This window comes from Puntigrus tetrazona, unplaced genomic scaffold (assembly GCF_018831695.1).
Source record: "Puntigrus tetrazona isolate hp1 unplaced genomic scaffold, ASM1883169v1 S000000837, whole genome shotgun sequence".
Taxonomy (NCBI): Eukaryota; Metazoa; Chordata; class Actinopteri; order Cypriniformes; family Cyprinidae; genus Puntigrus; species Puntigrus tetrazona.
The window spans coordinates 430,001-454,000 of record NW_025048437.1 but is presented as its reverse complement, the minus strand read 5'-3'; the positions used below and the strand labels follow the sequence as shown (position 1 = coordinate 454,000).

General features: G+C 39.4%; 2 protein-coding genes across 5 annotated transcripts in view; both read left to right on the top strand.

Annotated features, from left to right (window-relative positions):
* Positions 1–1,199: 1,199 nt before the first annotated feature.
* upf1 (UPF1 RNA helicase and ATPase) lies at positions 1,200–20,905 on the top strand. 2 transcript variants are annotated; one of them, XM_043233445.1, is made up of 24 exons: positions 1,200–1,566; positions 2,599–2,735; positions 4,038–4,127; positions 4,214–4,381; positions 5,550–5,730; positions 5,821–5,982; positions 6,798–6,882; positions 7,175–7,273; positions 7,676–7,784; positions 8,648–8,807; positions 8,897–9,015; positions 9,874–10,038; positions 10,124–10,238; positions 10,472–10,615; positions 11,910–12,123; positions 12,211–12,328; positions 13,967–14,123; positions 14,212–14,354; positions 15,308–15,482; positions 15,981–16,062; positions 16,429–16,590; positions 17,207–17,430; positions 17,519–17,641; positions 18,677–20,905. In XM_043233445.1, the coding sequence occupies exons 1-23, from the start codon at positions 1,396–1,398 to the stop codon at positions 17,636–17,638; spliced, it is 3,300 nt and encodes a 1,099-aa protein (XP_043089380.1). In that variant the 5' UTR covers positions 1,200–1,395; the 3' UTR covers positions 17,639–17,641; positions 18,677–20,905. The 2 variants fall into 2 exon arrangements, with proteins under 2 accessions (XP_043089380.1, XP_043089379.1); XM_043233444.1 differs by having other exon boundaries at positions 1,201–1,566; positions 6,798–6,885.
* Positions 20,906–23,142: 2,237 nt separating this feature from the next.
* Positions 23,143–24,000, top strand: part of LOC122335615 (homer protein homolog 3) — a 29,438-nt gene continuing 28,580 nt past the window's right edge. For 2 of the 3 annotated variants that reach the window (XM_043233466.1, XM_043233465.1), the window contains exons 1-2: positions 23,143–23,281; positions 23,820–23,869. In XM_043233466.1, coding sequence (XP_043089401.1) covers positions 23,847–23,869 — 23 coding nt within the window. In that variant the 5' untranslated portion in view covers positions 23,143–23,281; positions 23,820–23,846. The remainder of the gene's footprint in view (positions 23,282–23,819; positions 23,870–24,000) is intronic. The other variant, XM_043233467.1, reaches the window with a different exon arrangement.

The window sequence follows — 24,000 nt, the reverse complement described above, 5'->3', positions numbered from 1 at the left end:
TTTTCTACAGTTTTTACTGGAATCGGTCACAAACACAGCGGACCAAACTGATTATGCTGTGAATCTAATTCTTTTTAATGTTGCCTAAAACATTTCTTGGTTCCCATTGATCCCTTCTGTTGTATTAAATGTCCTGACATCTATTACAGTGGTGATCATTATGTATGCATTAAGATTTCCATATCCGTGTGGACACTTTAAATTTTATTTTACCTTGTTTTTTTTAAACAAATTGTAGCTTTCAATAAATGATTTCTGCCTTATTTGAGTGCATTTATTCTAAAACGTATACAGATTCGATACTCATTTTATTGTCAGCGTATCATATTATAAATGTTTTAATAATCTTATATGCACAGTGAAAATCTGCATGCAGCAAGAGGTCGTTACGCTTCAAGCTTTTATTCATTTTCTATCCATTGAAGTCAAATACATAAAAATTACATGCATTCGATAATCATAAATGAGGTCTTAAAAACCCAATCCATAATAATTAGTACATGCAAACGATTAATCGTGATTAATAAAGGTTTTTTTTACTGCATATGTGTGTGTTCAGTGTATATATTATGTATTTATAAATACACAGTTATGCCTATATTTTTGAAAACGTGCATAAATTTACATTTAATATAATTTATTAAAAAGAAATGTATTAAAAAAAAATTCTGAAATATATACATTTATTTAGATATAATAAATATACACAACACACATGCATATATGTAAACAAGAACGTAATAAATTAAATATGACTTTAAATTATAGAAATAAAATTCTTTTGATGGAACAATATTTCACTGAGAAACACTGAAATGTGAGAATAAAATAATAATAATGAGAAAATCAAGTTTTCCAATTGAAGTTCTTAGCAATGCATATTACTAATCAAAAATTAGGTTGTGATGCATAAATATGAATGGAAATGTACACAATTATATACTTGTGGGTCACATATTGTTTATATTTTGACGGCTTACTCGGGCAAATTTTTTGCTTAGAATTCATACAATATTTCAGGAGGTTTTTTCAAACAATATGGCATCAACATAAGCTCTATAATGGTCTGTCTTTTCCTGACAGCATGATATACAAAACAAAATAGCCCTCTTCCTGCAAAACAGCGGACGTGTGTAGACGTCACCGCCCCCGTGCGCTCTACGTCGGTCGCGCTCGCCCGTGACGTCACCGCGCCCGAGTGGGAGTCGAATCTTCTCCGGAATCGTTTGCTTTCATTTCTGCACGAGCCCCGTCGCGCGCCGTTTCCCTTTCGCTCCCCCTTCGAACCAAAACAAACGTCGCCCGACGCGCTCCGGTCGCTCGTTTCCCCGCGCCGCCGAGGGACCACTCGGCGTTTTCTGCGAAAAGGCGGCCAGCGAAGCCGGAAAAAAAAAGATGAGTGTGGAGGCGTACGGGCCGAGCTCGCAGACGCTCACCTTCCTGGACACGGAGGAAGCGGAGCTGCTCGGGGCCGACACGCAGGGCTCCGAGTTCGAGTTCACCGACTTCACGCTGCCCAGCCAGACCCAAACCCAGGGCCAGACCCAGAGCCAGCTCGACAACCAGGTATAAAACGCGCGGTCGAGCGTTGTGTCAGGCGGCCCTCGACGCGTTTGAGTCCAAATATGGCGAGCTATCAGGCGTTAGCCGCGCGGTAGCGTTAGCAACGACAGAGCAGGCCGCCAGAAAGAGAGAGAGAGAGAGTTGTCAGGGGGACTTTTGTGAACTACAGCGGCGTACAAACGCGTTGCTAACAAATTAAACCGCGTACAGCGGCTCTTAAGTGGCTTTCGATGGCGAAACGCGTTCCGTCAAATAGCTTGTTTTGGTCGGCTAGCCGCGGCTCTCGCGTGTTTTTGCGTACTTTCGGAGGGACTTTTGTGAACCACGTTGGTGTCTCGTTCAGTTTAATTTGCCAGCGAATACACTGGCTCTGATGTTGTGGTTGATTGATGGATGTTACGTCAAATGGCTTGTTTTGGTCGCTCACCTGCAGATCTCGGGGGCATTTGCCTGCTTCCAGAGGGACTGCATTGCTTTTAATGGACTCGTTTTCTTATGTCGTTAAACGGCACGCTATAACGGCTTATAACAGGTTTGTTTTTGTTTACTGTGTTGAAGTTATGAAGTGATGCAGAGGTGTTTGAGATTCGACCGTTTTGATAATACCGTGCGTCTTGTTTACATTTTTTTTAATTATTGTTATTGTAGATTTATCTCACATTCGTGCGTTTTAGGAGAACTTTATTGAACTTCACCTGTATTTTAAGATGTTTGGTTAGAGGCATTTCTTTTGTATGGTGATTTATAAGTTACAGGTGTTTTGGAGTAGTTAAATAGTTTTATTAAATTGTGTTTGCTTTAATAATAAGGTGTGTTTTATCCTTTTTTTGTGCATTGGATGCAGCTTTCAAACGCGTGCGCTGAAACTTTAAAGCATATTGTGTTGAGTTTTTGTAAATCAGCTGTGCATTTCTACTGCGTTTTTGTTTGTGCGGGTTTCAGATGTGTGTGTTTTGCACTGGGTTGAGTCTCCTGTTTTCACGCTTTCACGAATTGAAGAAACGGTGGCGTTAAGGTGAACTGTTTTGTGTTCAGGTGAACGGGCCTGATGGCGTTCTGCCCAACGGAGAGGATGCAGTGGTGAAGACTAGCCAACTTCTGGCCGAGCTGAACTTTGAGGAGGATGAGGAAGATACTTACTACACTAAAGACCTGCCGGTGCATGCCTGCAGGTACGGATGACACACCTGCCCGGTTTTTTTTTGTGTAATGACACTATGCTGAATAAATAACAATTGTCCCATGCAACCTCTATTTATGCAAAAAGTGATGCATGGCCCAGCTGAGTGTACATTATTTTTGATTTAGTGCTTTTAATATAATTTCTATGATTGCGTAAAGGAAAGTGTATCTTTTCAGACTTTTCAATAAAAGTTTAAATTATATATATATATATATATATATATATATATATATATATATATATATTATTATTATTTTTTTACATTTATCATTTGTATGTACATACACGCACTACCTATCAAATGTTTGCATTAGTAAGGCGCTTATTTTAAAGCAATAATGCTTAAAAATTTATTTCTGAAATTTTAACTAAATGATAAAAATAAAACGCAACTTAAAATAAACCCTATATTTACATAAATGTGTAAAAAAATTATTACTGAAATTTTACCTAAAGTAAAGAAAAAAAAATTAATAAACTATAAGAACATTTAAAAAATGAAAACAAAACATCTGGAAAACTAAACCATTAACTGAAATGAATATACAAAAAAAAAAATTATATATATATATATATATATATATATATATATATATATATATATATATATAAAGAAAAAAATAATTAAAACTAATAGTATCTTAATGATAATAAAGTAATTCTGTTTCAAACATGACTCTTTCATCTGCAGCTTTCAATTATCCCCCAAACACACACTGGACAGAAAATACAAGCATTATTACACTTTATTTTCTGCTTATTTTAAAGTAATATTTTTTTCCCCCATGAGGATGCATTTAAATGATCAAAAGTGATGGTACACGCTTTTATAATTCCCATTTCATACGTTTGGATTTAAAATAACCACATTTGAATATATATTTGATTATAATCAAATATTTTGAACTTCCCGTTCTCGAAGGATTCCTTAAAAATTTTATAAAATATTAAATGTAATACGAAACGTTGATGATCATCAGAAATGTTTCTTGGTCGGCGTATTATAATGATTTCTGAAGGATCGTGTTACACTGAAGACTGGAGTAATGATGCTGACAATTCAGCTTTGCATCACAGGAATATATAACTTTTTAAAATGCATTTCAATAGAAAGCGGTTATTTGGAAGTGTAATGATATTTGACATTACTGTATTTGTAACCAAATGAATGCATCCTCGGTTAGACTAAGAAGGGACTAATAAAAGCATTGATAAATCACACTGACTGCAAATGTTCAGTGGTATTGTATGGAAGTGTTATCATGTTGTGGACTGTTTTGTGTGTTTGCAGCTACTGCGGGATTCATGATCCAGCGTGTGTGGTCTATTGCAACACCAGCAAGAAATGGTTCTGCAACGGCCGCGGTAACACCTCCGGCAGGTGAGTCCACCGGTTCGTTTCGCTCGCCAAAGCTTTGTTGAAAACGAAAGCGAAACCGAAGGCTCTCGTCGCATTTGTTTTCTCAGTCACATTGTGAACCACTTGGTGAGGGCCAAGTGTAAGGAGGTGACCCTGCATAAGGACGGCCCGCTGGGCGAGACGGTCCTGGAGTGCTATAACTGCGGCTGCCGCAACGTCTTCCTGCTCGGCTTCATCCCGGCCAAAGCTGACTCTGTCGTGGTGCTGCTGTGCAGGTGAGACCATCGCAAACTCACGAACTCGAGTGCGCTAAAACTGGGAAAAGTTTAGCATGATTGGGTTGAGCCAAATCTACTTTGATGTCTTTCAGGCATCGGTAAATAGAGGGAGATTTAGTCTTTAGTTTTAGTAATAACAAAATAATACTCGCTTTTCTAGCTCTTTATTGTTTGCATCTGACACCATCTATATTTACAAGATATATTTACACCATCTATATTGTGCGTCTGTGATGGTGCATGCTTACTGAAAATGTGAAAAGTTTTTCAGTAATCATGTAGATAATTTATGATTATTTTATTTATAATTTATTTAATTTGATTACGTATTCATAGATAAATGCATACATGTTTTTATTTCCCTGAAATATATTAAATATTATTTTAAATTAACATTTTTTTTTCATTGCAATAAGTAGTTTGTATAAACGTATAAATTAAATCAATTCATACAAAAAAAATTCTCCTGGAGTTTACCTGTCATGTTGACTGAATACATTTTTTTATATTTAATTTGAGCAGTCATGGGTGTACAAATATGTACCATATTTCAGTTTGCATACGGTACTTAATGCAATCACAAAGTATCCTTTACAGTACGAACACAAGAACAATCGCCTTCTCTTATTTACAAAATCAGTCAACCCATTTCCTCCAAATTTTCAGAAGACATGAAAAGTTTTTGTAAATTTTAATATAAAAAAGAATACAGAAATTCTGAAAACACAGGATAACAACAACAGAAACACACTTAAATATTTAGAAATGCATCAAATTATATATATATATATATATATATATATATATATATATATATATATATATATATATATATAAAATTAAATAGCCTAAATAAAAGAAAGTACAAAGCAAATATACTTCTATAGTATGTTTCTCAAGCTGTATAAAATGCTTGTTTTTTTGTTCAGTGTAAATTTATTGAAGCTGACACAGCAACTATATATATATAATAAATATAAAAAAATAAATTATATATATATAATAAATATATATAATAATTATATAAATAAATATATAATAATTATATAAATAAATATAAAAATCTCGGGCTGGTTTTATCAGAAGCTGTGGACCATTGCTTATCAATCGCGTGCAGCCCCTCAGTCTTGTGTGTGTGTGTGTGTGTGTTTGTTTGTGTGTTTAGGCAGCCGTGTGCCAGTCAGAGCAGTCTGAAGGACATTAATTGGGACAGCTCTCAGTGGCAGCCCCTGATCCAGGACCGCTGCTTCTTGTCCTGGCTGGTGAAGATCCCGTCTGAGCAGGAGCAGCTGAGGGCCCGTCAGATCACAGCACAGCAGATCAATAAACTCGAGGAGCTCTGGAAGGCACGCGGATTTACTGCGCTGTTATGAGTAAGAACGAGGTTTCTGTAGCTTCCTGTTGTTGTGTGACTGTGCGCTCTGTCGCGTTCGCAGGAAAACCCAACAGCGACGCTGGAGGACTTGGAGAAACCCGGAGTGGATGAGGAGCCTCAGCACGTTCTGCTGAGATACGAAGACGCCTATCAGTACCAGAACATCTTTGGGCCGCTGGTCAAACTAGAGGCTGACTATGACAAGAAACTCAAAGAGTCCCAAGTATGAAATCCTTTCTGCTCTTCAGTTATTCCTGTGGTTAAACTAGCGATAAATGATGCAATTTCTAAATAGTTCAGCCACGAACCAGACCAACCGGCTCTGGAATAAACGGCATTGCAACATTTAATGCAAACCAACTGAAATGAAATGCATCTGGCGTAACGTAATCATGAGCCGCTGTGAAATACACAATAGTCTCCGAGCATTAGATGTGAAATATCGGAGATTTATTACAAACTATTCAAGTGTGGTATAAATATAAAGAGTGTAAGTGAACTGATTCAATTATTTCACAGTGCTTCGTGGGATTGAGTTAGATTGTGGTGATTGTGATTGGAGGGTTTTTAAAGGATTATGGGTAGTGGAGTTCTTCACCCGGAGTTTGTCATTTGAATACGATTTCATAAAAACGAAGCTGAAATCACAGCGCTAGTTCATGATGGATGGGATTTTAATTTCTGAGCACGGAAGCAAAAAGTGTTAAAAATTATATATAAAATATTTATAAAATTTTGCTTCTAAAAGACTGCTAAAATCCTAGTGCAACTAATTCATCACACTGTGACTTCACTTTAAACTGCTATTGTTTTTCTACGAGATAAAAACCCACGTCTTTTATTTTAATACATTTTTAAAATGCCCTATTTTTTATTTTTAATTGCAATTAAGTTAGATGGATATTCAGATGTGTTTTTGATCAATCTTACTTGTGCATGAGTTGTCTTTCTCTTAGAAAGGCTGTTTGCGAAAAAAAAACAGACTCTAGATTTAATGCGTCAGATGTTTAATATTTATTCTGCTTTATTCTACTCCAGACTCAAGACAATATAACAGTGAGGTGGGATTTGGGACTGAATAAAAAGCGGATAGCTTATTTCACACTGCCCAAGACGGATTCAGGTGGTAATATTTACTTTCAACATCTTCTGTGTCTACCAGTGGTTCATATCCATCCCATCCCTAACACCGTGTCCCATGCATCCCTCATCGATGTGTGCACGGACCAGAGAGTGTGTGTGTGTGTGTGTGTGTGTGTGTGTGTGCGTGCGCGAGTGCGTGTGTGCGTGCATGTGTGTTTGTGGTGCTGTAATGTGCATATGGTGGATATATAGCGCTATTATTGTTATTAGAGCTCTATTACTGTTATTGTTTTCTCTTACTATGTTTTCTCCGTGTGGGTGATGTTTATCAGACATGCGACTGATGCAAGGAGACGAGATCTGTCTGCGCTACAAAGGAGACATGGCTCCGCTGTGGAAAGGGATCGGACACGTCATCAAAGTCCCGGACAGTATCCTTTCAGCAAAGATTAAACTCGCTGTTGTCACCCAATGACAGCTATTATTTTCTTTTGATAACGTGCTTAGGCACGCATCGCTTATACTTAGGATTAACAACTTGACAAGCGACCACCCAAATACAGTTTGAGTTTAAAAAAAGTATTATAAAAACATACAATTCGGTCAGAATATTTATAACACAGAAGCTTCCACCCAGATCACCTTAGCGACTGCATGGCAACATAATTGCAGCCTCTAAAGCGAAACTCACCCTTGTGTCGTGACCGTGAGTTTTGTAGGCACTCTTTGTATCACTCTTTGTCCTTACTGTGTTGTTTTCGGTGCATGAGGACGTTAGGGGTCTTACGGGGCGGTGTATTATACGGTTGATTGCTTAACCGAGATCCTCTCAGATTATGGAGATGAAATCGCCATTGAGCTGCGAAGCAGTGCTGGTGCACCTGTGGAGGTGCCTCATAACTTCCAGGTGGACTTTGTCTGGAAGTCAACATCATTTGACCGGTTAGTGTGTGTGTGTGTGTGTGTGTGTGTGTGTGTGTGTGTATATTCTACCCAATACCTAAACTGCACTACTATTAATTAGCAGCAAGTTAGCAGTTAATAGTTAACAAGGAACAATAGTTACCTGCTCTACCTGAAGTGTTACCTATTCTCATAATATATATATATATATATATATATATATATATATATATATATATATATATATATATATATATATATATAATAAAAAAATAATTATGTGTGTGTGTGTGTGTGTGTGTGTGTGTGTGTGTGTGTATATATATATTTCTTATTTAACCCAAAAATAAAAATTGCTTTCATTTACTTGCCACCATGTTAATCCAAGATTGAATTCTTTTTTTTTTGTTGACTGAATAAAGTCATAAAGAATAGTGTGGCTTTTTCCATGCAGCAGTGTTTTTTTTTTTATGTCTATTTGGTTTTTTTATTCGTTTTAATTTTATCTAGTGCATCAAGGTAAACTAAAAGAGAGAAATGCCGAAGATAGCAGAAATAAATGAGTATATTATGAATTTTATGTATAGTAACATTTATTTCATTTTTACAAATGCGTTTTTAATTTTGATCGTTTTAGTTTAGTTAACCTAGATGAGCATGCAATCATGCAGTTACAGTCAATGGAGAGCTTTCTGAGCTTTCTTGCATAACTACTTTAATAAAGTTTTCAAATGCATGAGACTCTCAGGCTTTTTCTTTAATGCTTGAGCTTGAAAGCTCCGGTCCTGATTATTTATAGCAGTATCGAAACTTTAATTTTCAATCATTTCAGATGAACCATTACATGAAATGGTCTAATAACCCATGTACACAAAGTCAAGGTTTTTCTTTGTCTAATGCAGCATGCAGAGCGCCCTGAAGACGTTTGCCGTGGACGAGACCTCCGTGTCCGGCTACATCTATCACAAGCTGCTGGGACACGAGGTGGAGGACGTTATCATCAAATGCCAGCTGCCCAAACGCTTCACTGCTCAGGGCCTGCCGGACCTCAACCACTCGCAGGTACGCCGCCGTCTAAAGCCGCCCCTTGCTCTGATTCAGCCCTTCCTCCTCGGGTTTCTGAGACTCACCGTGTTTTGGAAACGATGCAGGTTTACGCCGTGAAGACGGTGCTGCAGCGACCCCTGAGTCTGATCCAGGGGCCCCCGGGAACCGGCAAGACGGTCACCTCCGCCACCATCGTCTATCATCTGGCCAGGCAGGGCAATGGGTGAGACATGTTCCCTCGTGTTTTACAATTTCAGCGTGACGTGAAGTTAGTTTGTGTGTTTACTAGGCCGCTGTATTGAAGACTTCATATCATATATTGCTTTAAAGTTTCTGTAATATTAGGGTCCTATGTTTACCACATCGTCCAGCCGTAAGCATATGATGCATATAACATAGAGCGTCATGTAATTTTGCAAATTAATAATTAATAAACCAATTTGCAAAGCTTCTGACAACAGAAAACGACTTCTCTTTAAATATGAAATGATGTTTGTAAAAAATTAGGTTAAAGAAAACCGACATTAAAATTGGTTGTATTATAAAAAAGGCCCTGTTTCATAAACGGGGCTTGGTCTAAACCAGGATTAGGACATTTTATAAACATGCTTTATTACTGGTGTGCATCTTAAGACAAAACAAAGGCACTGGCATGTTTTAAGATCAAGTTTCTTTAATTTTAAACCGCTTTGATTTACATTCAGTCTAGAACTAAGTTTAAGTCTGTGAAACTAGGGTTCAGTCTTTACTTTTTGGCGGCTTTAATTTAAACAGAAACCTGTTGGTTCTGCACTTCACTTGCTAAAAGTTTATTTGATTTGATTTAAGAACATGCGTTAATGTTTTATTAATTATGAATTGATCATAAATTAAAAAAATTTAATCGTGGTTTTTTTTGTAAGGCCCTAAATATTAGCATTTTTATCAAACGTTTCATGCGTTGCTCTTAAACTGTATACATGTTACGATTCCAATAGTTAAGCATGCGTTTTGATTGGTAAAAGTAGAAATTGAAATGGAAAAAAATGATAATGGGAAAGAAAAGTGAAGTTTTTGCTTTTGTGTGTGTTTCGTGGTTTAGTCCGGTGCTGGTTTGTGCTCCGAGTAACATCGCGGTGGACCAGCTGACAGAGAAGATCCATCAGACGGGGCTGAAGGTGGTTCGTCTGTGCGCTAAGAGTCGCGAGGCCATCGATTCGCCCGTGTCTTTCCTGGCTCTGCACAATCAGATCCGCAACATGGACAGGTAGACATCCGAACGCTCGCCGCGTGAGCCTCAAGCTGTCCCTCGGATCTCGCGAGGGCTGATGCGCGTCTTGTCTTTTTCGCAGCATGCCCGAGTTGCAGAAACTGCAGCAGCTGAAGGACGAAACCGGCGAGCTGTCGTCGTCCGACGAGAAGCGCTACCGAGCTCTCAAACGAACCGCTGAGAGAGAGCTGCTCATGGTACCCGACTTCACTTTAAGACGCCTTTCTAGTGCATTTCTAGTGTGTTTATTTATATATAAACGTCGGCGGAGCACAATCATTCTTAAGCCGGAAATGGGGCATGTATTTTGCGCTGTGCGTTGCTCCACTGCAATTAGCACGACGCGCCGTGAAAAGGCTGGATTTATTTCTTTGTGCGAATTATCCATCAGCCCACCCGTGACAGAGGCCTCGTTCTCTCTGTTTCTCAGAACGCAGATGTGATCTGCTGCACGTGCGTGGGAGCGGGTGACCCTCGCCTGGCGAAGATGCAGTTCCGCTCCATCCTCATCGACGAGAGCACGCAGGCCACGGAGCCCGAGTGCATGGTGCCGGTGGTGCTCGGGGCCAAGCAGGTAGGCGACGGCCAAATCTGCACGCTGCGTACGTCAAGCACGCAGACTTTGCGTAATCCAAGTACACCGTATTTTCTGGAAAACGGGTCACTTGAGTACGCCACACTGGGCAAATAAAATTGCATTGTGAAGCTGTTGAATTAGCGTACAACACATTTTTTTTTATATACATTCAGATTCCACAAAAATAGTGTTTATTATTATTATTATTATTATTATTATTATTAAATCAAATTCAAACGACATGCAGTAAAACAACCGTCCAGCATCGGAATAAAAAAAAAAAAAAAAAAAAAAAAAAAAAAAAATATATATATATATATATATATATATATATATATATATATATATATATATATATATATATATATATATATATATATATATAAAGTGTACAGAGTATATAAGATAAAAAATAAGTGTAAAATATAAAGTATAAAATTATTATCAGAGCTACCACATTAACTTATTAAAAAATAAGTAAAAAAATATATATAATAATAATAAATATATAAAAATTAAAAATGTGAATATTTTAATTTTTATATATTTATTATTATTATTATTATTATTGACTGTTTTATACAGTCGACTGCTGACAAATACGATGCAGCAACATAAATGCAGTTATAACCTAAAATTCAAGATATCGGGGCAGAAATGCTCTCATTTATATCACATAATAATAAGTGATAACACAATTAAACACCAATACGTAGCTACAGATTAAAACTTTAACTGCAGTTAAATTTAAAAGGGGACAAAAAGCTAGTTCAGAGTTTTAATAAAAACTATAATATCTCTATAAATAAAAAATAAGCGTACGCATAACAAGAATGAAAAATAGAAGTATGAAATAGACATGCGTTGTAGTGGTGTTCTTACTATAAGCACCAAGCCTAAAGGATTTTAAACCAATTTACCAGAATATATAGGAAATGTATAAGAATAGACCTTTATACCTTTTCTAACAAGCTTAAACCGGATCAAAGTTGAAAGTGAGGAGATAAAAACAGGAACCAGTGAGAGAGAACATTTTTAGTTGCCTTGCGTTTATGACCGATATTTTCTACACTGGAAAAATCAAAGATCATTGTCTTGCCAACACATAAAGCCGTATCTAAACTACAGTGTTTTCTGCTTTACCACATTAAAGCAAGGCCTTATAGAGATCAAAGGTGAACAGTTCATTATTAGTATATACTAGGAGTGTTTAGATGTTAAAAAAAGTGACTTGCACTCAATTTAGTGTCTGCTGTAACTGGTGTGTTTAGTAACCGTCTCCGTTTGACAGCTGATTCTGGTGGGTGACCACTGTCAGCTGGGTCCTGTGGTCATGTGCAAGAAGGCGGCTAAAGCAGGTCTGTCTCAGTCTCTGTTTGAGAGGCTGGTGGTCCTGGGCATCAGACCCATCCGCCTGCAGGTGCAGTACCGCATGCATCCGGCCCTCAGCGCCTTCCCGTCAAACATCTTCTACGAGGGCTCTCTGCAGAACGGGGTCACCGCCGGTACGTCTAATTCGGTGTGGTTGTGTTTGCATTACAGTATAGATTTGTGCGGCCACGTGATGTTCATGACGAAGCTCTGTTTTCCAGCTGATCGCATCAAGAAAGGCTTCGACTTCCAGTGGCCTCAGCCCGATAAGCCCATGTTTTTCTATGTAACTCAGGGCCAGGAAGAGATCGCAAGCTCTGGCACCTCCTATCTCAATAGGTATGTTTGAACATCGCATCCCGCTTGCAACACAAAAATATGATGTACAAGCAATGCTTTAAAACGGCAAAACCCAATCTGATACGCTGACTTCGAAAAAGCTGCGGTATGAAGTCGGCCAGAGTCGTGAAAAACTGAAAATTTGCAAAAACTGATTTTTTTTTATGTATTAATTGCATTTTTTAAAAATAGCTCTTATATTATTTTTTTGTTGTTTTTATTGCATTAGTTACCTGTATTTTGTTTTTATTATATTTTTTTAACCCAATATGGTACAGACTGAGATTAATTGGAATGTACATGAAAAAAAAACAAACAAAAAAAAAATATATATATATATATATATATATATATATATATATATATATATATATATATATATATATATATATATATATATATATATATATATATATATTATTATTATTTTTATTTTATTTTTTTTTTGGTTATTTAGGATTTTAGATGCCTCAATGCATCACATAAAATCACCTGTTACCACCAAAAAAATTTTTTATTTTACCTCTGTCAAGAACACATCACATCACAGTAATTAACAAAACATCAAATCAAACATTTAAATATTTTAATAGAACAAAACAAAACATTTAAATCTTTTAATAGAACAAAACAAAACATTTAAAGGTGACATATCATGAAATCTGACTTTTCCAGGTTCGAAATGCTATAATCTTTAATGTAAAAAATTAGCATTGCTGTTCAAATTTAAAGTAATCTAAATAAAATGTAATGCTGTGTAATGTTTTGAGCCATAACCATACACAGGAAAACACAGCATAATTTTGCATGGAAGAAATTATAAAGGTGACGAGAACAAAACCGTATATTGCTGCTGCCACACAGCAAAATAAACATGATTTTCATCCAGCTGACGTAACTGTTTTTGTAATTGTTTTTAAGGTAACTGAATGAGAACTTAGTTTAGCTGTCAGTCCCTTTTCTGTCCGTGTGCTTCGGAGGTATCCACTCAGAAAATCATATATCAGAAGTTGAAACTAATATGATTTAAAACGCGTGATTTCAGCATGATCATCCAAATCAAAACGGTTGTTTTTAGCGCAGCTCTAGTCCGGAAAAAGGGCCGGGGAGCAGCAGCTTATTTGCATTTTAAAGAAACGGGCACCAAAATCAGCGTTTCCGCTTCCACTCAAAATAGGCATTTTCAAAATGATATAATAAATTATCTACAGGGTATTTTGTTATAAAACTTCAGACGCGTTCTGGGGACATTTTGTGTTAGGTTTAGTAAAAAGCGGCATAATGTGTCCCGTTTAAAACAGAAAAGCACTTAAATCTTTAAATAGAGCAAAACTGACCGAGGTTAAATGATCTCAATAGAGCAAACAGACCTTAATCATCACTGTGCTAAACAACATTTTACATATAATGTAGCTAAATGTAGGTCTGGATGATGACTAAAATTGTTCATCGTATCACCCAGACCACAATCTTTCTCTGTGGTAAAGCACTAAGCATTATATATGTTCTTATATAATATATATCTCTTCTTATGTGAGTGGAGTAACAGAAAGCTTTGAAAATGCATAAGCTTGTTCATAAATGCTCCTCACCAGCATTAGACGGGCCGATCTGATCAAGTCCTCTCTCTGTGTTCAGGACCGAGGCCGCCAACGTGGAGAAGATCACCACCCGCCTGCTGAAGGCCGGAGCCAAACCCGACCAGATCGGCATCATCACGCCGTACGAGGGCCAGCGCTCGTACCTGGTGCAGTACATGCAGTTCAGCGGCTCGCTGCACACCAAGCTATACCAGGTACAGAGTCCAGGCGTCCGCTTGCTTGGGGCGACAAGAAAGCTCTGGAAGTGTTTAGTTTGGCATTGATGCCTCTCTGTGTCTGCAGGAGGTGGAGATCGCCAGCGTGGATGCCTTCCAGGGCAGAGAGAAGGACTTCATTATCTTGTCTTGTGTCAGAGCTAACGAGCACCAGGGCATCGGCTTCCTGAACGACCCGCGGCGTCTCAATGTGGCGCTAACCAGGGCCAGGTAAATAAAGGAGAGCGTTTTACAGGCGGTATCAATCAGGTGTCTGTATGCACGGCAGAGGCGTCTTTAAATCCAGCTTTACAAAACGGTTTTAGCAGGATAAATAAAAAAAAAATAGGATCACACGAACACTTCTCCAGAGTCGCTTCTCTAGCATTTCTAGCTTTTCATTTAAGAAAAACTATGGTCAGATACACACAAAAACTACAATCCACCAAAATAAACGTTTGGGGTTTAAATTATTATTACAATTACTTTTTTTGTGTTCTGTTAGGACATTATGGTATCTCTATTGAAGAGTAATGCGTGTTTATTAAATATCAGAAAGTTTAATTCATGTTTTAATTTAAGATGATGGACCTTTTTTGTGCAGCGCTTCGTTTTTCAATAAATAAAGGAATTTTTCATTTGACTTAAAAAAAATATATATATATATATTAAATCGTTTAAATTTGATTGTGATAATAATTTGGCTTTAAACATAAAACCTGAGAAAAATAAGTATTTCTGAGAAGATGAGACACATTATATAGGGCAACTAAAATGTAAATGGTGACATTTTTCTGAATTTGATTTATTGTACTTGCTTTTTGGTTATTAAAATGTAATTAAGGGATTAAAATGAAATGCAGAAGAATATTTTAAGGTGTCCTTGTTAAAAATGTTGCACGTGCGTACTGTTATGATAACAATAAATTGTCCATAATTACATGCAATAAACATATAAGTACATATTAGTAGTTAATATTACTCAGTACTTAAAAATAAGGACACTTTAAAATAGTGTAACCAAAAATTAAATGTAAAACGTATTTAAAAACATTCTGTGTGTTGTGTATGCACACGGAGAACTGATTCACAGTATGTTTTCCTTCAAGTGAAATGCGTGAAGAATTAACCAGTGTAGGTGGCTAGCTGTAGTCACATGCTCAAATGTTTTGATGTGCGCACAGATATGGTGTGATCATCGTGGGCAACCCGAAGGCTCTGTCCAAGCAGCCTCTCTGGAACCACCTGCTCAACTACTACAAAGAGCAGAAGGTTCTGGTGGAAGGACCTCTGAACAACCTGAGAGAGAGCCTCATGCAGTTCAGCAAACCGCGCAAGCTGGTCAACACCATCAACCCTGTGAGTGACACGCACACACACACACACACACACACACACACACACAAGCCAGGGGTACTTCTGGCTCAGAAAGAGATGCATGCAACCCGATTAATTGCAATCGAATGTATTACGCCAGTGGTTCCCAACCTTTTCTTGTTTGAGGCACCCTTGGAAAGCCTTTCAAAAGTTCCCGGCACCCTTATAAGGAAATAGATATTTAAAATCTCTGTAGCTTTTTTATTATTATTTATTTATTTGTTTTATTTCGAGAGTTTGCATGCAACAACACCTTATACCTAGTCCTAGATGATATGAGAATACTGTTTACACTAAATCTTTTGTGAAATTTTGTTGAAATTTTGGCGGCACCCTCAAAAGATCTCACGGCACACACAGGTTGGGAACCACTGTATTACACTATTCATTATTAGTGCTTGTATGCATCTATAAAATTACATGCGCCATCAAGGAAACTAGGGCGTTTCGAATAAGGTGTGTGTTTAATGTGTGTTTCAGGGAGCCCGTTTCATGAGTACTGCCATGTATGACGCAAGGGAGGCCATGATTCCTGGATCTGTGTATGATCGCAGCAGCACCGGTGAGATTAAAAACTAACTTATTGGTTGCTTTAAGCAATAACTAAAAGAATCTAGTGTTATTTTGTTCATGTTAACCGAAACCGAAACCGTAAAGTCACTTGGACAAAAAAAAAAGGAATTGAAACACGTAAACTTTTATTTTAAACTTAATTATCATTAACTGCTTTCCTTGCCAAGCTAAAATAACTGAAGCATGTTTTATTGGGTTGCACTGTTTTAATGTAAATAGACATGGGTTTTATGTTTCACTGATTTAAAAAAATGCATCATTTGTGTATTTTTGAAGTTCTGTCTAGTGTATGTCCGAAAATAATCTTTTGATTAATTGTATGCTTTAATTTGTGACTGCTTGTCTATCTTTACAGGGCGTCCGTCTAATATGTACTTCCAGACCCACGACCAGGTCGGCATGATCGGGACTGGACCGAACCCGATGGGCTCCATGAACATCCCCATCCCCTTCAATCTGGTCATGCCGCCCATGCCTCCCCCTGGATACTTGGGCCAGGTGAACGGACCTGCTGCCGGTGAGAGAAGACTCCAGAACACTACAAACCTCGACTAGCAACGCATTGCATTGTCTTTTTAATAATATTAGCTACTAGGGCTGGGCAGGGAAGAAAAAAAACGATGTCTGGATTTTTTTTTAACGATTTGCAACATGCATTATTTTTCTTTTTCTTTTTTTATCAGCATTTAATATGTACATTTTGCACACTGCTCAGTGTCGGCCAGCTAAACGATACATATGGGACGCTAAAGTGAACAATTTATGGCTTTATATCGTGTGCAATAATATCAAAATCGCATTTCTTTCTGGCACTGTACCATTGCAAACAATAATAATGCTTTTAAAGTTAAAATCACTAAACTAAAAGACATTCGCTTTGCCGTTAAAATACATTTACTTGTAGGTTTAAAATTCAGTTTCAGCAAAATATAGTCCAAATGATTTCATTGTGCTCCGTCTGTTTGGTGCACATTTTTCAGATGCACTTGCTCTATATCAATATTAAAAGAATATACTGATTATGTCGTGCAAACTTGATATATAAAACCCAGCCCTATTAGCTGCTTTAAGGAGTTATGGAAAGAAGCTGACAAGTGAAGCAGAACTGAATCGGTCACGTGATCTGTTTACAGGTCGTGGTGCTCCTAAAGGTAAGACCGGGGGTCGCGGAGGTCGCCAGAGGAACCGTGGCACTGGGAATCACGGCAGCGGACAGGCTAACATGCCAAACAGCCAGGCCAGTCAGGACCTGGTGTCCCAGCCCTTCTCTCAGGGTCCACTGACCCAGGGCTACATCACCATGAGCCAGCCGTCGCAGATGAGCCAGCCTGGACTGTCCCAGCCCGAGCTCTCACAGGTGCAGCTCTTTTAGATGAGACGTAAACCTATCGAGTTTGCTTAATTCTGTAGGTTTACGTATGGTTTTTGTCTCCTGCGTGAAACAGGACAGCTACATGGGTGATGAGTTCAAATCCCAGATGGATGTGGCGCTTTCCCAGGATTCCACCTACCAGGGCGAACGGGCATATCAACACGGAGGAGTGACTGGACTCTCACAGTACTAGAGTGTAAGACAATACACGCGTCTTAGAAGACCTTAGTAGAGTCAGATATGTCACAATAAAGACAATATTACCAAAGATTCTTATTTCAAATGCTGTTCTTCTGAGCTTTCTGTTCATTAGAGAGTCCTGGGGGAAACAAATGTTTTATTATATAAAAATATTGGGCAGCACTACTGTTTTCGACATTGGTAGCAATCAGAAATGTATCTTGAGCAAATCGGTGTATTAGAATGGTTAGTAATGATCCCTTTGATCACTGAAATAAATTACATTTTGCAAGGTATTCAAAGTGAAGTTATTTCAAATTGTAAAAAATATTTAATGATATTAGTTTATAAAAAAATGCAGTCCTAGTAAGCAGAAGACACTTCTTCTAAGATTAAAAAAATCTTATTGATGCCCAACGTATTTTAACTGTACTGTGCATTAATGTACTGTAATTAATGCCTATATATTCATTAATCTGTGGCATTACTAAAGCGTAAACTAAATCTAACAAATAAAAATTAATAAACGCTAAATAGGCATTACGAAAATAACACAAATCTAATTACAATTCTGTTCAATCAATAATATATTTAAATAATTATGAAGAAATTAAAAACTAAATAAAAACTTAAAAATGTAAGCAATAATTAAAAAATAATTCTAAAACTTTAGCTAAACTTAAATTAAAAATACCAATATGAAAATAAATTAATCTGTGCCCTTCTCTGAAAACTTGATGTTTTTGATTTTATTTGTGTGTGTATGTATGTGTGTATGTATATATAGAGAGAGAGAGAGAGAGAGAGAGAGAGAGACATAGAGAGACAGACATAGAGAGAGAGACATAGAGAGAGACAGAGAGAGAGAGACACACAGAGACGGAGAGGGAGACAGAGAGAGAGGGAGACAGAGAGAGAGAGAGTAGCTAATTATTTTTAAAGCAACATCCTTGTGTTTTTATTCTGTTCCATTTTATTCTAGCTGTCTATGAATGGCAAAACACCTCACCTCATGGCTAACGCTGTCCGTTTTCTCTGTCTGCGTCCGCAGGTTGTTGGAACAGGAGCTAGGCCTGTGCTGAGCTTAGTTCATCAGCATTTTAAATATGGGTAAATAAAAAAAAAAGAACAAACATGGATGCCCGTTTACCACTGTTACAACTGAAGCACCATGGTGTGAGAGCAACAGGAGAGAATCAAACCAATCACAGGAGGGAGTAAAGCTGGACAGGACGAAAGAGAACGTGTGAGTGGCGGACCACATCCACCATTCGTTGAGGACGGGGAGGAGAGGGGAGACGCAGTGTTAGGAGGAGACCAAACACGAGATCTTCGATCTGCAACTCCGCAACGTGGAGGAGGCTCCTGGAGCGCAGGGGCCCTTCCCGGCCTCCTCTCTCTCTCGCCTGGCTGCCGACGTCGGCCTCAGGCCTCGCCCTGCCAACAGAGACGGAGCCAAGATGAAGTTCTCTTAAAACTACCTGCAAAAACCACGCTTGCTCTGTCGTCTCCACGAGCTGAGAGAGGGGGTGACGTATTTAAAAGTAATTATAAACGCTTTTCAAGCAGCTGATTTTCCGGGAAACTCGAGTTCCCCTCAAAGTTGACATCTGGCATTCAGGTTCTACCACCGCACATCTTTGAGCGAACTGCTGAAGGAAAGAGTTCCGGCGTTTTGTTTCGGAGCGACCCGAGGTGCTAGGGCACTCTGAAGGACGATTCAACTTTGAGGAAGGTTTTCCGCCTGAAGTCCGGGAGGGTTGAACGGAGGAAGGGCCCGACACATCTCGTCCGCTCTCCGCTAGGTGATTTGGGGTAGAAATGGCTTTGGGATGTTTCTTTTTTTTTTTTCCCCCTCCCTCCCTTTTAAGCGTTCCGTCCCTCTCCGAGGGACCGACGGGATCTATCCTTTTCTTATCTTCCTCTTTGTTTTAAAAGGTTTTTTTTGTTCCTCTAGAATAAAAGCGGCGCTCGATTTAGCTTTGCTTGATTTAGGTGCGTCTCCGTAAAGCGTGGGTTCGAAATCGGGTGAAACTCTGGGTCCCGGTCCATGTTGATGCGTCGGTCGAAGCGAACCCCGCCCGCCGGCCGATCGATCGATCGATCGTCTGAATCGGAGACAAGCCCCTCCCGCCGCTGCTCGGTCCGATCGGGTGAAACTCGCTCGATTCGATGCGAGGCGAACGAGTCAGTCGCCGTAAGCCCCTCCCACTCCTATTCTGTCCAATCGGGACGCAGTCATGTTTTCGCTTTAGTTGCGCCTCGGAGAAAGCGGAAGGCACGGATGCGAAGCACAGACAGGTGAGATTCTCGCTGTTTTTGTGTCCGACCGTAAGAGGCTCGTCTTGCGCTCTTGCGTTGATATGATGATGATGATGATGATGATGATGATGTCAGTGAGAGCGGGCGGTTTCACCGCTGAAAGGTGTGTGTGTGTGTGTGTGTGTGTGCCCTCCATATTATTATTTGTGTTGTGATAGATTGTAGTTATGCTTTCCCCCCCATACTAGTTGCTTTTCCCCCTCTTCTTAGTAGCTCAGTTTTATTTGTACGCGACCTGAAGTTCTCGTAACCTCTTTCAGCGCGGAAGTTGCTCGAGTTTATTCGGTTTCGACGGACCCATTCAGAGTTTTACGGCAGCTTTTAACATCCGTTCCGACCGACGCCAGTCGCCTCAACTTTGTGCTTTTACTTTGGAGTGTTTATAGCTTGCCGTTACTCCACACTCGCGGCCCTTCTGACTGTTTAATATTACCCACCGCTCGCATTTTATAGCATTCGAGCACAGATTCGTTTTAAGTTCACATCCTTCGCTTTCCCCCCCTTTTTTTTTTTTTGTTCCTTTGCCCACAAGACAATCACGATTCATTCATAACCCGAGGTCGTTTTCACGTTAAACTCTCGTTTTAGAAATTAGCTCGTCCTCTGAAATCCCTTTCGTTTTCACGTTTCGTACTTCGACTGTAAATATCAGCGCTCGGATTTGATACGACGTCAGCCAAACCGTTGCCAACGACAATGAGACTCTTAACATCCAGGCCAAGGTGATCCACAGCGACGCATTCTGGGTTTTATCGAGTACGAAGAGGTTCTGCCGGCGAAAAACTGCATCAAATTTGACTGAAATGTACAAAACATTTATACGCTTTAACTTGCAATGAAGAGGAACATTGGAGGAACATCCAATGTATAATTCAGGATTTTGTTTTGTGGAAAAAGTTTTCACCCCCCCACGATATGTACTTCTTGTAACGTTATGAATAAATGTTGCTTTCTTTCACCCAATGCAGTTCTCAGTTCTTCATCGTCTTGTGCATGATCTCGAATGCAACTTAAATATTACATTTTTTGTCAACGTTTTGGGTTTATACGTGGACGCTTGTTTTCTGCACAGAATAAACGGTTTGCAATTATGGTTTTAGTCAGAATTGCACTAAAATATAAATAAATTCTTACACTTCCAAAATTTGTTGTGCATTGCATAGTTTTATTTATAGAGTTTATATTTTTCACTTTTTTTCTGCCATTAAATTTAAAAATGTAAATGCCGCTTTTTGTCTGGCTATTCAGACTTTTTTCGTGCAATTGTGAATTTTTATTCTTGCAATTCATACTTTTTTTTTTTTTTTTTTTTTTTTTTTTAACTGCAAGAAAAGGTGGATTGTGTGCATTCCCACAAAGATTTTTTTTCTTTCATCCTGTGGCAGAAACAAGCTTCCGTTGCAATTTTTACTCTAGTTTTGTGCTCTATTTCAATAAGTGAGCACGTGTTGACTTTCTTTCACAACCTGTTTCTGTGGTTTAGTTGAAGTGAAAATGACAAATGCATGCAAAAGTCTATTTCGATTTGAGACGCTTGTTAATGATGTGTACTAGCCTTAATAAAGGAGGAACGTTAAATCCTATAATTACTGTAATAATGTTTTTTTTTTTCTTTTTCTCCAAAGTAACATTGATTTGAATTAATTGCAGAAACTCCCTTCTGCGTTGTCATCCTCTTCAGTGATGGAGAAGGTCTCAATCACACGCACATCCTACTGTGCTTTGTTCATTTAGATTGGTCAGGCTTAATTATTCGACTTAAAGGAGAATGCTGAATTATGACATTTACATAAGTATTCAGACCCTTTGCAAAAAACACTGCGGGCAAAGGAACTACCTGTAGAGTTCAGAGACGGGATTTTATCGAGATGCAGATCTGGGGAAGGCCACAGGAAAAATTTCTGCTGCGCTAAAGCTTCCCAAAAGGCTTTTATAATTCTCTAATGAGAGATTTGGTGATGGAAGAGGGCCTTGGTTAGATTTTGCGATCGTGAACGCAGATGGGAGAAACCCAAGGAAGGGCAAACATCACCGCAGTACTCCAACGATCCGGGCTTTGTCGGTGTGGCCAGAATCAATCCTCAGTGAAGACCCATGTAAACACGCCGCAAGGAAAAAAAAAAAGAAATCCCCTAAAGAGCCCTCCATCTCTGAGAAACACGGAATCCGTCTCTGTTCTTCACCTGCAGAGCAGCATCCCAAAAGTAAAGTGTGCTGGTAGCAGCCTCATGGAGACTGACGGATTCATCCGAGTAGAAGGAAAAGCTTGATGCACCAAAATATTGAGCATCTGGGCTGAAGGTTCTTCTCCAAACAGGCCCGTGACTCGAGGGACACAGCGAGTGCAACACCGGGGCGCGTGTGGATGTCCTGGAGGGAGAGCCCTGACTTGAACCCATCTCTGGAGAAACCTGAAAATGGCTGTCCGCCGGTCCCCGTCCGACCTCAAGCTTCAAGAATGGCAGAAAACCCTCAATCCGGGTGTGCAAAGCATGCAGCGTCGCACGCAAAAAGCTATGCTTCGTCTAAATACCGAGCGAATACTTATGTGATATCAGTTTTTCCTCCTTTTTATTCTGAAATTTGCAGACGCTTCTAAAACTCTGTTTTCACGTCGTCGTTGAGGTACGGCGTGCAGATTGATCAGACTGCAACATAAAACTGAATACTTTAGAAATGCACTGTGTATGTGTTTGAGTTGAAAAAGTTCATTGGCCTTTTGTTAGAAAAATCTACATTGCATTTCAACGCTGAGGTTATTTTCTACTTTACAAACAATGGCGCCGTTTTCAAGTATATGCGACCAAATTCAGAATCGCAGTAAGCCATTGTTTGCGTCTGATTGGGGTTGCATCAGCACAAGCCTTCGCTTCGCTCTTTGCTCGCTAGAGGGCGGGAGACGCCGCAGTGACGCCGCAGCTCCGCCTCTGTCCGCTGGGGGGCGCGCGCGAGTCTCCTCAAAAACCCCGCCAGCGGCAGCGCTCGCGCGCAGAGCGGCGGGACATCAAAGCCGAACTGGTTACAAAGTAACAGTCGCGGCGCGTCATCAAAGTCGCTGCGGGAAGCATCGGAACGCGGAGCGTGACGGCCGGCGGGCTTTCCCGCGAGTCCGCGCTCTTACCGAACGCGGGGAACGAGAAGAGCCGACCCGGTCACCGCGTCCGGTTTCTGCGGCTGCCGCTGTTGCGTGCGCGTACATGCCGTGCTCGCCGTGTAGGAGGGCTCCGGACGTGGATCACCGACCCCGCGGACCCCGCTCGCTCTACGGGCTGTAACCGGTCGCTCCAGAACACGAACGAGAGTTTGACGTCCTGCGTGTTTACAACGACATGGGGTAAGAGTCTGCTCTCTCTCGCAGGAACTCAAAGAGACTTCAACTGAAGCCCGGAGAACTTAAAAAGAGTTCGTGGCTGCGGCCGACTTTAGCTGTTATTAAAAGTGATTGTGTGTTTTTCGCACGATGCTCTGTGAGTAAACTGTGGAGATGGTTCTCGTGTAGTCGTGTATTTGACGGCACGATGCGTTTTAATGCATGCAAGCAACTTTCTTTAGTGCGTTTGCACACAAACGATCATCATGCGCGCGGTTTCAGGGACCTGCAGGGAAGCTGAAAGCCGTCTAGATGTTTGTCAGCTACTGCATTCCTTCATGAGTTTATTCCACAATAACAATAAACAGTAATGATATTCACTTGCATCATTTCTGTCTAGTTGTAGATGTTTAGGTTTGGTTTAATGTGACCAGAGCCGCAACCTTGCCCTGAATGTGCCTTTAATTCTCTCAATATTTTCAATGTATGTTTTATGTTTGTCTGCTCGGCTGGATGATGGTTTGTTTGTTTGTTTTTTGCTTTCTCTCATTTCTAATGGCAGAAAAAGACCCTAATCTGTCCAGTAAGAATGTTTCCGTTGCACAGAGAGAGGTAAGTCATGATTTAATATCCTTAACTGAGCTGCTTTTATTCATGTATATGTATATATGTATGTGTGTGTGTATATATGTGTGTGTATATATATGTATATGTGTATATATATGTGTGTGTGTGTGTGTGTG